This window comes from Chiloscyllium plagiosum, unplaced genomic scaffold (assembly GCF_037043375.1).
Source record: "Chiloscyllium plagiosum isolate Xiang-an unplaced genomic scaffold, Cpla_swu_hap1 HiC_scaffold_18, whole genome shotgun sequence".
Classification (NCBI taxonomy): domain Eukaryota; kingdom Metazoa; phylum Chordata; class Chondrichthyes; order Orectolobiformes; family Hemiscylliidae; genus Chiloscyllium; species Chiloscyllium plagiosum.
Genome location: NW_028270156.1, coordinates 30456488 through 30470724, shown reverse-complemented (window position 1 = coordinate 30470724; position 14237 = coordinate 30456488). Strand labels below are relative to the sequence as shown.

The 14237-nt window shown below is 40.5% G+C and overlaps 1 protein-coding gene across 2 annotated transcripts in view; it reads right to left on the bottom strand.

The window, feature by feature from the left end:
- Positions 1-14237, bottom strand: part of syt9b (synaptotagmin IXb) — a 106406-nt gene that overhangs the window by 61100 nt on the left and 31069 nt on the right. For both annotated transcript variants that reach the window (XR_015760020.1, XM_043705606.2), the window contains exons 2-3: positions 9779-10130; positions 5846-6389 (exon numbers count right to left, since the gene is read on the bottom strand). Coding sequence is in view for 1 of the 2 variants with exons in the window: in XM_043705606.2 (XP_043561541.1) it covers positions 5846-6389; positions 9779-10130 (896 nt within the window). In the remaining variant the exon portion in view is untranslated. The remainder of the gene's footprint in view (positions 1-5845; positions 6390-9778; positions 10131-14237) is intronic.

The window sequence follows — 14237 nt, the reverse complement described above, 5'->3', positions numbered from 1 at the left end:
TCTTTTATTGGTTGGTGTATTTGTACTCCCAAACCCCTTCGTTCTTCTACCTACCTAGACTTGTACCTTACATCCTAGATTTCTGAGGGAGATGGCTGAAGAAATAGTGGAGGCATTGGTTGTAATCTTTCAAAAATCACTGAAGTCAAGGAAAGTCCCAGATGATTGGAAAATTGCTGTTGTCATCCCCTTGTTCAAGAAAGGATCAAGACAAAAGATGGAAAATTATAGGCCGATTAGCCTAACCTCGGTTGTAGGTAGAATTCTAGAATCTATTATTAAGGATGAGATTTCTAAATTCTTGAAAGTGCAGGGTCAGATTAGAACAAGTCAGCATGGATTTAGTAAAGGGAGGTTATGCCTGACAAACCTGTTAGAATTCTTTGAAGAGGTAACAAGTAGGTTAGACCAGGGAAACCCAGTGGATATTATCTACCTAGACTTCCAAAAGGCCTTTGATAAGGTGCCTCACAGGAGGCTGCTGAGTAAAGTGAGGGCCCATGGTGTTCAAGGTGAACTACTGGCATGGATTGAGGATTGGCGGTCTGACAGAAGGCAGAGAGTTGGAATAAAAGGTTCTTTTTTGGAATGGCAGCTAATGACAAGTGGTGTCCCACAGAGTTAAGTGTTGTGGCCGCAGCTGTTCACTTTATATATTAATGATCTGGGTGAAGGGACTAGGGGCATTCTGGCGAAGTTCGCCGATGATATGGAGTTAGGTGGACAGGCAGGTAGTTCTGAGGAGGAGGGGAGGCTGCAGATTTAGACAGTTTAGGAGAGTGGTCCAAGAAATGCCTGATGAAATTCAATGCGAGCAAATGTGAGGTCTCGCACTTTGGAAAAAAGAATATAGGCATGGACTATTTTGTAAACAGTGAGAAAATTCATAAGGCCAAAGTACAAAGGGATCTGTGAGTGTTAGTCCAGGATTCTCTAAAGGTTGACTTGCAGCTTGCATCCATGGTTAAGAAAGCAAATGTAATGTTGTTATTTATTTCAAGAGGGTTGGAATGTAAAAGCAGCGATATGTTTCTGAGACTTTATAAAGCTCTGGTTAGGCCCCATTTAGAATACTGTGTCCGATTTTGGGCCCACACCTCAGGTAGGACATACTGGCACTGGAGTATGTCCAGCGGAGATTCACACGAATGATCTCTGGAATGGTAGGTCTAACACACGATGAACGGCAGAGGATCCTGGGATTGTATTCAGTGGAGTTTAGAAGGTTGAGGGTAGATCTAATAGAAACTTACAAGATAATGCATGGCTGAGAAAGGGTAGAATTTGGGAATTTCCTGGGAATTTGATTCCTTTAGGCTGGGAGACTAGGACCCATGGGTACAGCCTTAGAATTAGAGGGGATAAATTTAGAATGGAAATGAGGAAACATTTCTTCAGCCAGACAGTGGTGGGCCTGTGGAATTCATTACCATGGAGCGCAATGGAGGCTGCGACATTAAGTGTCTTCAAGGCAGAGATTGATAAATTCTTAATCTTGCAAGAAATTAAATGATATGGGGAGAGTGTGGGTAAGTGACATTGAAATGTCCATCAGCCATGATTGAATGCTGGAGTGGGCTCGATGGGCCAAATGGCCTCACTTCCACTCCTATGTCTTATGGTCTTATGGTGCCTTGCAAATAAAGCAAGTCTTCCTTTATTTCCTAACAAAATGTGCCATCTCACATTTATCTATGTTGAACTTTACAAATCAATCATTTCCCATTTTTAGTCTATTAATATTGTCCCGTAAATTGGCACAGCACTCCTCAATATTAACTGTTCATTACCATTCGATTTAAGGCCATATGCAAATTTAGAAATTCTGTTTTTTTATTTCAAAGCCCAAATTATTTATATAAATTGTGAACAACAGTGGGCATAGTTATGATTCTTGTCCAACAACACATTTCACATTGTGCCACTCTGAATAACTACCCTATAGCCCCATTCAAACTTAGTGCCGACTTATGACCTCCTATTCATCCATATGCCCTGCAATGGCCCATGTGCTAACTCAACTCATACTCCCACTTTCTGCCTACAAACTTGAAGTTAACCAGCAACCAATTCTGTCACTTATCTCTTGACTCTGCTCTCTCTGATCTTGTTAATTAGCCAATAATGAGTAGTCTTTGAATATTTTTGAAAATATAAGTAAATTGCATCCACTAACATTACCATTCCATAATTTTTTCATTACCTTCTCAAAAAATTCAGTAAGATTGCTCAATTTGGCCGTAGCTTCATGGTGCACCTTGTCAGCTATGAATCATAGCAGCAGGAAATGTGGTTGTAAATGTCTGCTGGTGAGAAGGTCCATCTTGCACTTGGCAATAACAATAATTATCCCGATATTGTTTAAAGGCCCCCAATACCTCACATCTCATAACCTACTTCACCACCTCCCCCACCCCGGTCCACTCTGCCACCTCATACCCACCTCCATTCACCCATGTATCCTACTGATATAGTCCCACTGGGACAAGCCTGAGATCAATGCAGTATGAATGGAAAATATTTCAGATGCCTTAGGAAGAAATGTAAACCTTTAATCATCTAACAATAGCCTCCACAAGCACATTATTATGGATATTGAAAAAAAAAACACATTCAGTTACATAAAAATAGCTTATAGTATACTTAATCCTAATGGCTTATTTCAACAAACCAAAAACTAAATCAACGGTACAAACTTCATTCATTTTCAACTGAATGAAACACCCATAGTGGTGAATCCAATTCATACTAAAACCCAACCAAGTATTCAGAATGGCCATAGCTGTCCAAACAATGGAGAACTGTCTGAGTGGAAAAAAATACAAGGTGCCTATTTCAATTTCAAAGTAAAATGTCAATCAATGGATGGAGGTAGATGGTTCTTTTTCTTCCAAGTATCAACAGCAGATTTCTTCTCATCAGCTATACCTGTCACATCATTTAAATTACAGTTCAAAACATGATGATACAGGTTGGCAAGACATTTTCTTCCATTTTTCACTGCTGCATGGCAGTTTCTCCATTGAAAAGTTATGTAACGAGGGCCAATATATCTTCAAAAGTCAAGCCCATAAATCACTGCATGAAATACATCTATATTGTAATATAGCATCTCAATGCGAATTTGAAAGTATGGAAACAGTTTACACTCACCTTACAAAATGTTCCAGATTCTTCAGCATTGTTTTCATTTTCTTCACAAATTCTTAGACGTTACTTTACTCCAAAACCACACACCACCAGATGAAAATAGTGTGCAGGAGGAAATGTGATTTTTACACACCATTTAAAATGGTGAGCCCGACCTCAGAAGGGATATGTATTCCTGACCCACAACAAAGGCTGGAGGAAAATGGAGTATGAAGGAAAATTGAATTTCCTCAAATAAAGCTGTGGTTATTCATGCATTGAAATGCACCCAAGCTTCAGACTATATGCATCCCAAGGGAAGTTAGGGACCTGGGCCTGGATGTTTGCTCCCGGGTGGAGTGTGCAGAAATGAAAGCCTTCCCCGGGTCCATGAACCTGGCCTTTGAAAATGGCTGCCTGGATGTCAGCTTTTCAGTCTGTGGGATTGAGCTTTATTGGAAGTTGAAGTAGGACACTTTGGAAGAACTGAGGATGTTTCCAGCTGCAAAGGTGGGCTGAATCAAAGGCTAGCCTCAGGGTTCCAACACTGCATCCAAACTTCAAAAAAATTAAAAATAAAACAGGAAACATCCATCAGTTCTCACCCATCATCATTTGCCTATGCCTGCACACATTCCCAATGATGCCAACCAATGGCAATGACAGCCAGTGGTACTCCACCCAACCCACAAAGCCACTCAGACACTGTATGCCAACTGTAACCCCAAGGTCTTCATTTACTCATGCTAGCTTTTGCACCTTCACCCATGCCCATGGTCCATTTTGTCGTACTTCTGTTAATGTGCAATGATGTGTCTAGCGATGACCATAAAGCCTATTCCACCACTCAGCAGCCTTTGCTGTTACAACTACCATGTCGACTCATCCAAACCCTGCATTGGGCAAAGCCCAGGCCCCATCTAGAGCTGAGATAAAGATAATTTTCTCTAACATTAATTAATATTGCAATTGCTAATTTTCATTCTAGCTTTACAGAGTTTTTGGGCAAAATCTTCTCTACTGTTGAACAATCCCAAATTATATCTGACCCCTTTTATGGATATCAGACATCTCAAAAACATGATCCTTACCACTGCACCCCACACATCCCAAAGTGTTTCATGATATCTTGCCTTTCCAAGGGGGTACCCCAAATATTCAAATAAACTCACAAAGTTCAGACATGCTCTTAGCAGGTCCAAACTGTATATTTGGCTTCTATGCTACAGTGATGCCAAAACCTCACTTCATTGGAGGTATCACATAATTTAAATGCCCATCTGTAAAACTTAAATCTATAAGAGCCACCTTTCCTCCAATCTGTCTCATGTGAAAATGGGAAGTGTCATTTTGGAGCCAGGACTTGAGATTTCAATCCATTTCCAGCAGATTTTCCATAATACAGAGCCTCTCTCTCATGGCAAATAATTGGCTTAATTGTCTATTGTATAAGCGTGTTTGGAGAAGACTTGTGTCTGTTGTCTTCACAACATTGATAAAGTGATGAATAATAAAATCTCACTTTTACATTCATTCAACTAAATAAGAGCCAACATTTCATTTGTTAGTTTTGAAAGGTTCATTTTGGTATTGAAGAATAATCCCAGAGGAGCTTCAGCATTAATTGCTGAGCTCTGGATTTGGTCAGGTATGTGAATAGGCAAGATATAGAGGGATATGGCCCAAACACAGGCAAATGGGACAATGGTATTTTGGGAAATCTGTTCAGCATGGACAAGCTGGTTCAGAGGGTGTGTTTCTGTGTTGTACGACTCTATGACTAAGTGCACAATCCCTGTGAAATAGCAGCCACCCTCCTGGGTGATTCTGAAATCAGCCATGCAGTCCTAATCAACTAATCTCCAGGTTATGTCAATAGTTTAAAATAGCAAGCAATCTCTTTCTTTAACATTACAAACAAAGATTTAAAGGACAGGACATTTAAATGTGTTGACAGATAGACAGCTCCATTTTCTTATCACTTCTGACAGTGCCTTTTGACAAGTCCCCTTGTCTTCTTGACAACTCCCTTTAACAGGTTCTCTTGACAATTCCCTTTATTATGCCCAATGACAAGTCCTTTGACAAATTCTCTTTATGCACTTGACAGGTATCCGACGGTTAATTTTGACTGGTCTTTTGTAAGTTCCAATGCACTTGATAGAATTGAGATTATGCACTTTTTATGCACATTTGTGACTATTTTCAATGATCCCAGATGGCACCTGACCTGCTGCAAAGGGTGCCTTTCGTCTCCCAAATGTATCTGGGGACTAGATCCAAAGAACTAACCTGTATCTTGAAAAGGTTACATTGACTATTCAAATAAATCAGTAAAGTCCAGATGTGCTCTTTAACAGTTCCAGTCTGTTCACTTTGGGGTCACACTCGAAGTCTACTAAAATCCAACTTTTTGTGCAGGTAGCTGAAGATTTATATGGCTAACTGCATGCTTTAACCCCATCCTCTTTCCCACAAAACTGGGATGTACAGTGTACAATGATGGTGCTTATGATTTTTGGAACACTTCTGGCATTATTGCCATAATGTTGAGATTGTCTATCAATGCAAAAATATGGTCTTAAAGATAGTCATGCCATTGATCTCCACATCCTTGAAGCAATGCACTTGTTTAAATATATGTTTGAAAGATGCATAACTTAGGTAATCGGCTCTAGACTTTTAACGCCAAATTCAGGAGTTTGGTTACACTTACCGAAGTGACATGTAGAATATCCCTCCACAGCATGGTCTCTCGAGGAAACTCAGACAAGTCGAGGAAATTGTCAACAGCCACTTGGCCAATCACGTCATGGCGGGAAAACCTGTCAAAGTCGTAGACACTGAAGTGAAGCTTCCGATTGGCCAGCTCGTTGTAGGGCACAGAAAAGAGGAAGGCTTCATCGAAGACAGGGTTGAGAGTTTTGCGGTGGACTTTAGTCTGGTGTTTGGTTTTACGGTCTGGCAGCAAGTATATCTTCACGTAAGGATCGGATGTTCCCGAGAAGTCCTTGGCAGGCAAGTTGACAGCCTTGTGGATTTTGACAATCAGCTGCTCCAAGTCGCAGTCGTACTTCAGCACAAAGTTAAGTTTGCCACATGTACGATTGTTCCTCCGTCCATCATCAGTGTCCACTGACCTCTGTTTGTATAACTCAGGTTTAATCCGTCCAATGTCCATTGGCTTTTCCTGCCTTTGGTACTGTTGGATGTCAAAGTCTGGATTGGAAAGATTTAACTGTCTTCTTATGGAATTGTGTCTGCAACCAAAGATTATTATTATTATTCAGTGAAAAATTACATATTTTACGTAGTCACAGAATCATAATGGCACAGGAGGAGACCATTCAGCCCATCAATATCATAGGTATCCCATGACAGTTTGAATGGCATATTTATGCTTTCATGTCCATAACAGTATTTTTTATTTCATATTACTTTCATTCTGATCGGAAATGCTGTCTTGGTTAATTAACTCTCTTGGATAGAATCTTAGAGGAGAGATGAACATTCCACCAATCAAGATTAGAGTGGTGCTGGAAAAGCACAGCAGGTCAGGCAGCATCCAAGGAGCAGGAAAATCGACATTTCGGGCAGAAGCCCTTCTTCAGGAATGAGATGAAGGGCTCCTGCCCGAAACGTCGATTTTCCTGCTTCTCAGATGCTGCCTGACCTGCTGTGCTTTTCCAGCACTACTCTAATCTTCTCTCCGATCTCCAGCATTTGCAGTCCTCACTCTCGCCTATTCCACCCATCAAGTCTGTGCCAGCTCTTTCAAAATGCTACCCATTATTGTCTCCCAATCCCACACATGCACCAAATGCATAGCTCTGACAATGTCTTCAGATATTTATCCCTTTTTCGTACAAGGTCAAAATATGCAACACTAATTTTATCAGCTGCGGCAGAGGAAAGAGTAATGCCCTGCTTTTTTAAGTGGTTTCGGTATTTTTAAAACACATAAAATCACTGAGGGTACGGGCATTGCAGGCAAGAACAGTATTTGTCAACCACGCTTCATTGCCCTGAAAAGTGACGGTGCGCCTTCCTTTTATGCTACTGAGGGATTTTGATGTAATCAAGTGGCTGGCTAGGCCATTTCAAAGGTTAATCAAAGGTCAAATGCATTGATTTGGAAACAAACTATCACCAGGGGACACCCTGCTTTTATTCAAAGAGTGTCTTGTGATCTTTAGAGTTCTCCAAAGTAGTAACATGGGGCTCTCAGAAAACTGCAGTCTACCTCAGGACAGCAGAGGCTTCTGATCATTATAAATGTAACTTCCATCATTTAATTAGTGTCCCTTGAATGCTTTTCCATGACTCTGCCAACTACCATATGCCCATGTCACCACCTTTTTTTCTCCCCATTCATTTGTAGAATGTGATCTTTGCTGGCAAGGTCCTGCATTTATTATCCACACCTAATTGTCCTTGAGAAAAATCTGCAGCATAATTGCCATTGAACAACAACAATTTGCATTTATATAACACACATAATGTTGTAAAGCATCCCAAAATGCATCGCAGGATCATCAAACAAATTTTGACCCCAAGTGATAGGATAAGATATTAGTGACGATGACAGAAGTCGATCTTAAAGTGGGTCTCAAGCAAGGGAAGAGAGGTCATGAAAACAATCTCAACACACATGAGACCAGAATAAGGGAAGTGCAGATATCTGAGATGTTTGTGGGGTTGGAAGAGAATGCAGATGGAGGAAGGGAGGGGCAATACCCTTGAGCTATTTGACAATAACAACAAGAATTTAAAATTAAGGTGCTGCTTAACAGGGAGCCACTATACATCAATGAATACAGGTGTGAATAGGACTTGGTGCGAATTAGGACACAGGTCGAATTTGTGATGACCGCAAGTTTGTAGAATGTGGCCACTATCAGCACAATCCCTTTTACCCCCCCATCCACAAATGGAACATAAAATATCCAACCTTTCACCAGAGATTTGTCTAAGTTCAGTCAATGAAAATGTTGATGACCAGATTTCTTTGTTGTCTGAACTTAGAACTATTTGATTTGATTTTAAATATTTATATATGCTAGTGTTTAAATTTAAAACTTTAAAAATTCTCCTAGGAGTCCTTTAGACCACTTCCATTCATCTGCATGGTGGAACCAATGCTACCAGATTTGATTGGACATATCCAATGAAGGCTTTATTGTATCACTTCCTGCTTTGAACCATCCTGCCTCAACATTATTGTCTTTAATGAGCCAATGTCCATTCTCAGTCAATGAAGAAAACTGTAAATAGTTTCTTTCTTGATCCATTCAATGTTTCTAGACCAAATCAAATGGTAAAAAATTATGGGCATGGGGTAAGAGTGTGGATGTCTCAATTGCTGCAAGAAAGCGGCACGGTGTGGGCGGCACGGTGGCACAGTGGTTAGCACTGCTGCCTCACAGCGCCAGAGACCCGGGTTCAATTCCCGCCTCAGGCGACTGACTGTGTAGAGTTTGCACGTTCTCCCCGTGTCTGCGTGGGTTTCCTCCGGGTGCTCCGGTTTCCTCCCACAGTCCAAAGATGTGCAGGGTCAGGTGAATTGGCCATGCTAAATTGCCCATAGTGTTAGGTAAGGGGTAAATGTAGGGGTATGGGTGGGTTTCGCTTCGGCGGGTCGGTATGGACTTGTTGGGCCGAAGGGCCTGTTTCCACACTGTAATGTAATCTAATCTAATCTAATCTAAAGGTTGGTGGCCTGCCAACTAGACATTCAAAAGCACCATGAGCAGACTAAATAAGGCATTAGTAGGATTTCTGACTCTCAGCGGGAGGAAGGGCTACTCTGGAATTATCAGGCCACTTGATTCACCAGCAGCTCCAACAGTACCAGCAGCACCAAAGAACAGGGTATGCTGATGAGGCTGAAGGTAGGCTGGCAAAGGAGGGTCCATGGATCTGGCTTCCATGGAACTGAAGTCCAGTGGAATTTGGCGGGGGCTTATTGATAATTCACAGAAGGGGGTGGATCCTAAAGAACTTGCAAGTGGGAGGAAGATGGGATACTATCTTCCCAGGATGCTCCCCCCAAAGGTCAAAAGACATTCTCAAGACATAACACACCCCTTTATTGCTGCCATTTTCTGCACTTTCAAACAAAATTGCAAACCTCATTCTTGCCCAATAATATGACAACCATATTATTATATGGGCAGTGCAATGGTGGGGTTAATTGGGTTCTTAAAAAGGTAAATTGGCCCTGAATGATTTATTTGCATATGGCTGCTGTTTCATGGGGCTGGAAGCAGGATGGATGTGGACTGTGCTTCCTCTTTATATTTCATGATCAATCTGCACAAAACAGCAGAGAGAGTCTTGTCCCCCCTACTGAACCCCATAGTCAATATTTTCAAGATAAATCTGTAAAGCAACTATTAAAAATCTTTGTGGTGTTGCCCACTATAATCTTACTTCCTGAATGTAATTTGCATATGTGTTCTGGAGGTTAATTAATCCTAAGAAATTTGAAAGGTTACCTCAGCAGTTGATAATAACAACTGGAACCTGATTTCTAAATTACAAATTGTTGGGACTTTGACAAATCACTAACTTCCACAATCTTAGAATCCAAACAGAGTGAGTGACTCTGTTTTGCATATGTCTCTCTCCCACCTCAAGAACCACTGACCTGGAAGATGACGTGGGCTCCGTTACTTGCCGATGCATCCGCATATTATGAGCACAATTCTCCTTGTTCTTGGACTGGACATCCACAGGAATATCAGGGGACGTGTGGCTGATCTTCATCGCTGACTCTGGGTAGGAGGCAGGTTCGGTCATAAAGTCCTCACTGTACTCATGCCCATCTATCTCGTTGTCTGTGTAGTGCTGCTGATCCTGTTGACTGTCCTTGTGGTTGGATGACTCACTGCGTTCTCGCCACGGGATCCAGCACAATTTCCAGGAAACAAACAGTGAGACTCCAAAAAGGGCCAGGCCACAGGCAGTCACCACCAGTGACAATAGACTAATAGAAATATCTGAGAAAACAAGAAACAAGTCATAACTGGAGATTTCTTTTCATTAGAATCATATTTTTATTTGTTCTTGGGATATGAGCCATTTAATGCCTACCACAATTTCCCTTGAGTAGGCAATACTGAGCCACTTCCTTGAACTCTTGAAGTCTGCATGTAGTGTAGGTACATTTACAAATCTGTTAGGAAGAAAGATCCATGCTTTTGTTCTTGCATTTTTGCTGTTATCAGTGATATGGACCAAAGTCAGGATGGTGTGTGACTTGGAGGAGAACTCGGAGTTGTGGTCTTTCCACATATCTGCTGTCTTTGTTCTCCTAGGTGATGGTGGTTATAAGATTTGCAAGGTCCTGTCAAAAAGGAGCTTTGATGAATTTCTGCAGTGCATCTTGCAGATGGTACACACTGCTGTCATTGTCCACAGTGGAGGAGGGGGCAAATACTTAAGATTGCCAGATGTGTCTAAAGTTCTGGATAGAATACAACCTTGAGTGCTGTTGGTGCAGGCAGGTGAAGCATGTTCCACTACATGCTTGACTTATGGTTTGTAGATCATAGAATCCCTACAAGTGGAGAAAAAGGCTATTTGGCTGATCCAGTCTGCACCAACACTCTGAAAGGCATCCCAACCAGAGATGCTCCCACATCCTATCTCCATAACTCTGCATTTCCCATGGTTACTCCAATCCACCTAACTTGCGCACTACAGGCCAATTTAGCATGGCCAATCCACCTAACCTGCACAACATTGGAGAGTGTGAGGAAACCGGAGTGCCCAGAGGAAACCTATGCAGGCCAGGGGAGAATGTGCAAACTCCACACAGTCACCCAGAGCTGGAACTGAACTTAGTCCCTAGTGCTGTAAGGCAGCACTGCTAATACATCTTGGGGACTTGAGAAAGGAGTTACTCTGCACAAAGTTCTCAATCTCTGACTTCCTCTTTTAGCCACAGCATTTAGCAAGTTGATCCAGTTAATTTCCTAATTAGAATCTGGTCTGACTGCAGTGTAGAGTGTTGTTTGATACGTTGTGTTGGCAGCAGGTAGCCACTTCATCCTAACTACCTGGACTCATTTTCCACATTGTCCTGAAAATATTTTTCCTTCAAACCCATTTTGCTGAAAAAGAAGTGACCAAATGGCGATTTGGCCAATTTCCTGAAATTGGCCCAAATTCTCTCAAAAGCAAAACACACCATCCAAGACTGATTTTCATCATATACCCTAATGCACACTACAGCTACTGAAGAGTTGTATGTGGTTTTCTAAAACCATTTTCATTTACTTAAAAATCAGGCTACCCCCAGATAGTGAACATGAATATTATTTTTGCTTAGATTTGGTGGTGACCCCATTTTCAGCTGAAAACTGAAACACGTTACAGCTCATGAATACATTAAGCAATAGCGTATGGTGAATACACGGTTACCTTCCTAAGTCTTGTCTGATCGTGCTGGCTTCAGGAGATTTTGTATTTGGAAATATGCAAATGATTTTGAACAGAAACTTTACTTTGGAAAAGTGGTATAATTTTGAATTTGTTGTCCAAGGATGATCAATTGCAGCTGAAGCTACCACACTAATATATGCAATCCTGCTTTGAAACTACTATTGAATCTCCTTCCACCATCCTGTCAAGCAGCATATTGCAGATCACAACTCACCCACATAATTACAAAAATTCTCATCACCTACTCTGGTTTATTCACCAATTATTTTATATCTGTGGCCTCTGGCTACTAACACTCCTGTCAATAGTAACAGTTTATCAATTAAATTCTCCTAGTGATTCCAAACTTTATTGTATATCTCAACATACACGAGGAAGACAAAAGGAAAATAATTCTGAGAAATACAGATTTAAGTTTACTATTGAACTAAATCAAGTCCATCGCCCAGAAATTATTGCTGCTGATATTCGTGACTGAGCACACAATTAAATTTCTCTGACATTCTCCTTCTATTTTAGCATAGGGCTTTTAATAATTTATTTTGAATTCAACAGTGTCGCCATATAAATAGCAACATAAAACAATGACAGCTGTTTGGAACTCTTATAAAGTGTTTTATATGTAGCAGAACACCCCAAGGTGCTTCGCAAAATCAGTATCTGATAAAAGTTGACACTGAGATAAATGCTGAGATAATGAAGCAGATCACAAATGCTTAGTCACTGAGCAATTTATAGCACAGAAGGAGGCCATTTGGACCCTCGAGTACGTGCTGGCTTGCAAGAAGAACCAGACCGTCTGTGATCTATATTACATAGGCTAACACAGAAACCAGAAACTGCATCATTGCCCTGTAAGTTTATTTCTTACAAATACTCTTTCAATTTCCTTTTAAACTCATTGCTAGTCTGCTTCTACCACCTTTGTGGATAACAAGTTCTAGTTGATTGCCAATCACCAGGTAAAAATATTCTTCCCCACATTCCCTGAATGTCTTGCTGAAAATCTTAGAATGTGTGTTCCCTTGTCCTCATACCATCAGCTGATGTGAACAAATGTCATACATATCTATCAAATCTCCTCTCAATCTCCTTTGCTCAAAGGAGAACAACCCCAAGCTTTTCCACCGCAAACTGAGAGCTAAATTCCTGAACCCATGGAACCATTCTGTTGAATTTCTTTTGCATCAAGGGCCATTATATTATTTCTAATGTGAAATGATTAGAACTGGATACAATACTCCATTTGGTCTAACCCGCCAGAACATTTAAAAAACAATTATAACTTCTCTTCTTTCTATAAATAACAAAGTCTTTTATGAAATTCAGATCCCAAATACTTTACTAACCAGTCTTTCAATATGTTCTGCCATCTTTTTCAAAGACTCAAGCGAGTGCATCGAATGCTCCCTCTATTCCTGCACACTGTTTTGAATTCTGCCATTGAGTCTATGTTGCCTCTCTGTCCCTTCAGCCAAATGCATCACCTCCCAGTTCTTTGTAATAAATTCTATCTCTCACTTCTCTCTCCATTCTGGTGAATCTATCTGCATTGTTATAGTTGGGTTAATATCATCCTCATTGCCCTTCCAGATTTGATTTCATAGACAAATTTTGAAATTTTACTCTCTATTCCAATATCCAAGTAACTCACATGTTTGGTGAGAGTTAGGTTGTAAGCTACACTTGCAAATTTTCATCCTGGTTTTCAATTCCCTGAATGGCTTCACTTCTCCTCAAGCCTGTAATCCCCTCTAAACCCACAACACTTCAAGATCATTGCAGTCTTCTACTTCTGGCCCATTCTCTTATCCCCTGTCTAGTTACATCATTACTACGGCTGCTTTTATAATTGAGCCCTAAGATTTGAAAATTCCTCCCTAAGCCTCTCCAGCTGCTTTAATTTTCACTCCTTTAAACATGCAATGAAAACTTGTTACAGAAGTATGTAATTTCATCTCCTTATGCTTAGTGCCTAATTTTGTTTGACATTGTGCCACACATTAAAAAGGGCACAATATAAATATAGCTGATAGCAAAGGGAATGAGAATGGGAGAGCTTTACAGAGGAAATTCTACAATTAGATGGCTGCAGAGACTACTACCATTGTTGTAGCAAAGGAAGTGGTGACAAGAAACCAGAGTTGTAATGTTTTCAGAGGACTCTATAAACACATCTTCAAAGTTTGAAAATATAGTAAGGGACATTTGATTCCAGAAATTAATATTTTATACCTCGTGGACTGGACTATCTAGTGCATTCTTGGCTTGTCTCCATATCCAATCTCTGTAAAATTATGAGATCATCCCAAACGTTACTACCTGTGTTTTTACACTGAGTTTGGTTCAGCTATCACCTCTATGTTTGCTGACTTAACTGGATTCTCTACTTTAAAAACTTACAAGCCTCCAAGTTGTCTGAATTATTCTAGTTACCAATGCTCCTGCCATTGGCAACAATTTCTCAATGAAACGATTCATTTGAAAATGATTCAACTAATCATTTCAAATTTGTTATATATCTTTGAAGTCACATTGAAACAAAGCGTATATTTGAGCACACAAATTCTGACTTCTTAAACCATCCCCTATTTTAATTACTCCAGTATTAACAATTATTCCTTGAACTAATTAGGGCTCTATGTCTGGAAAACCTTCCA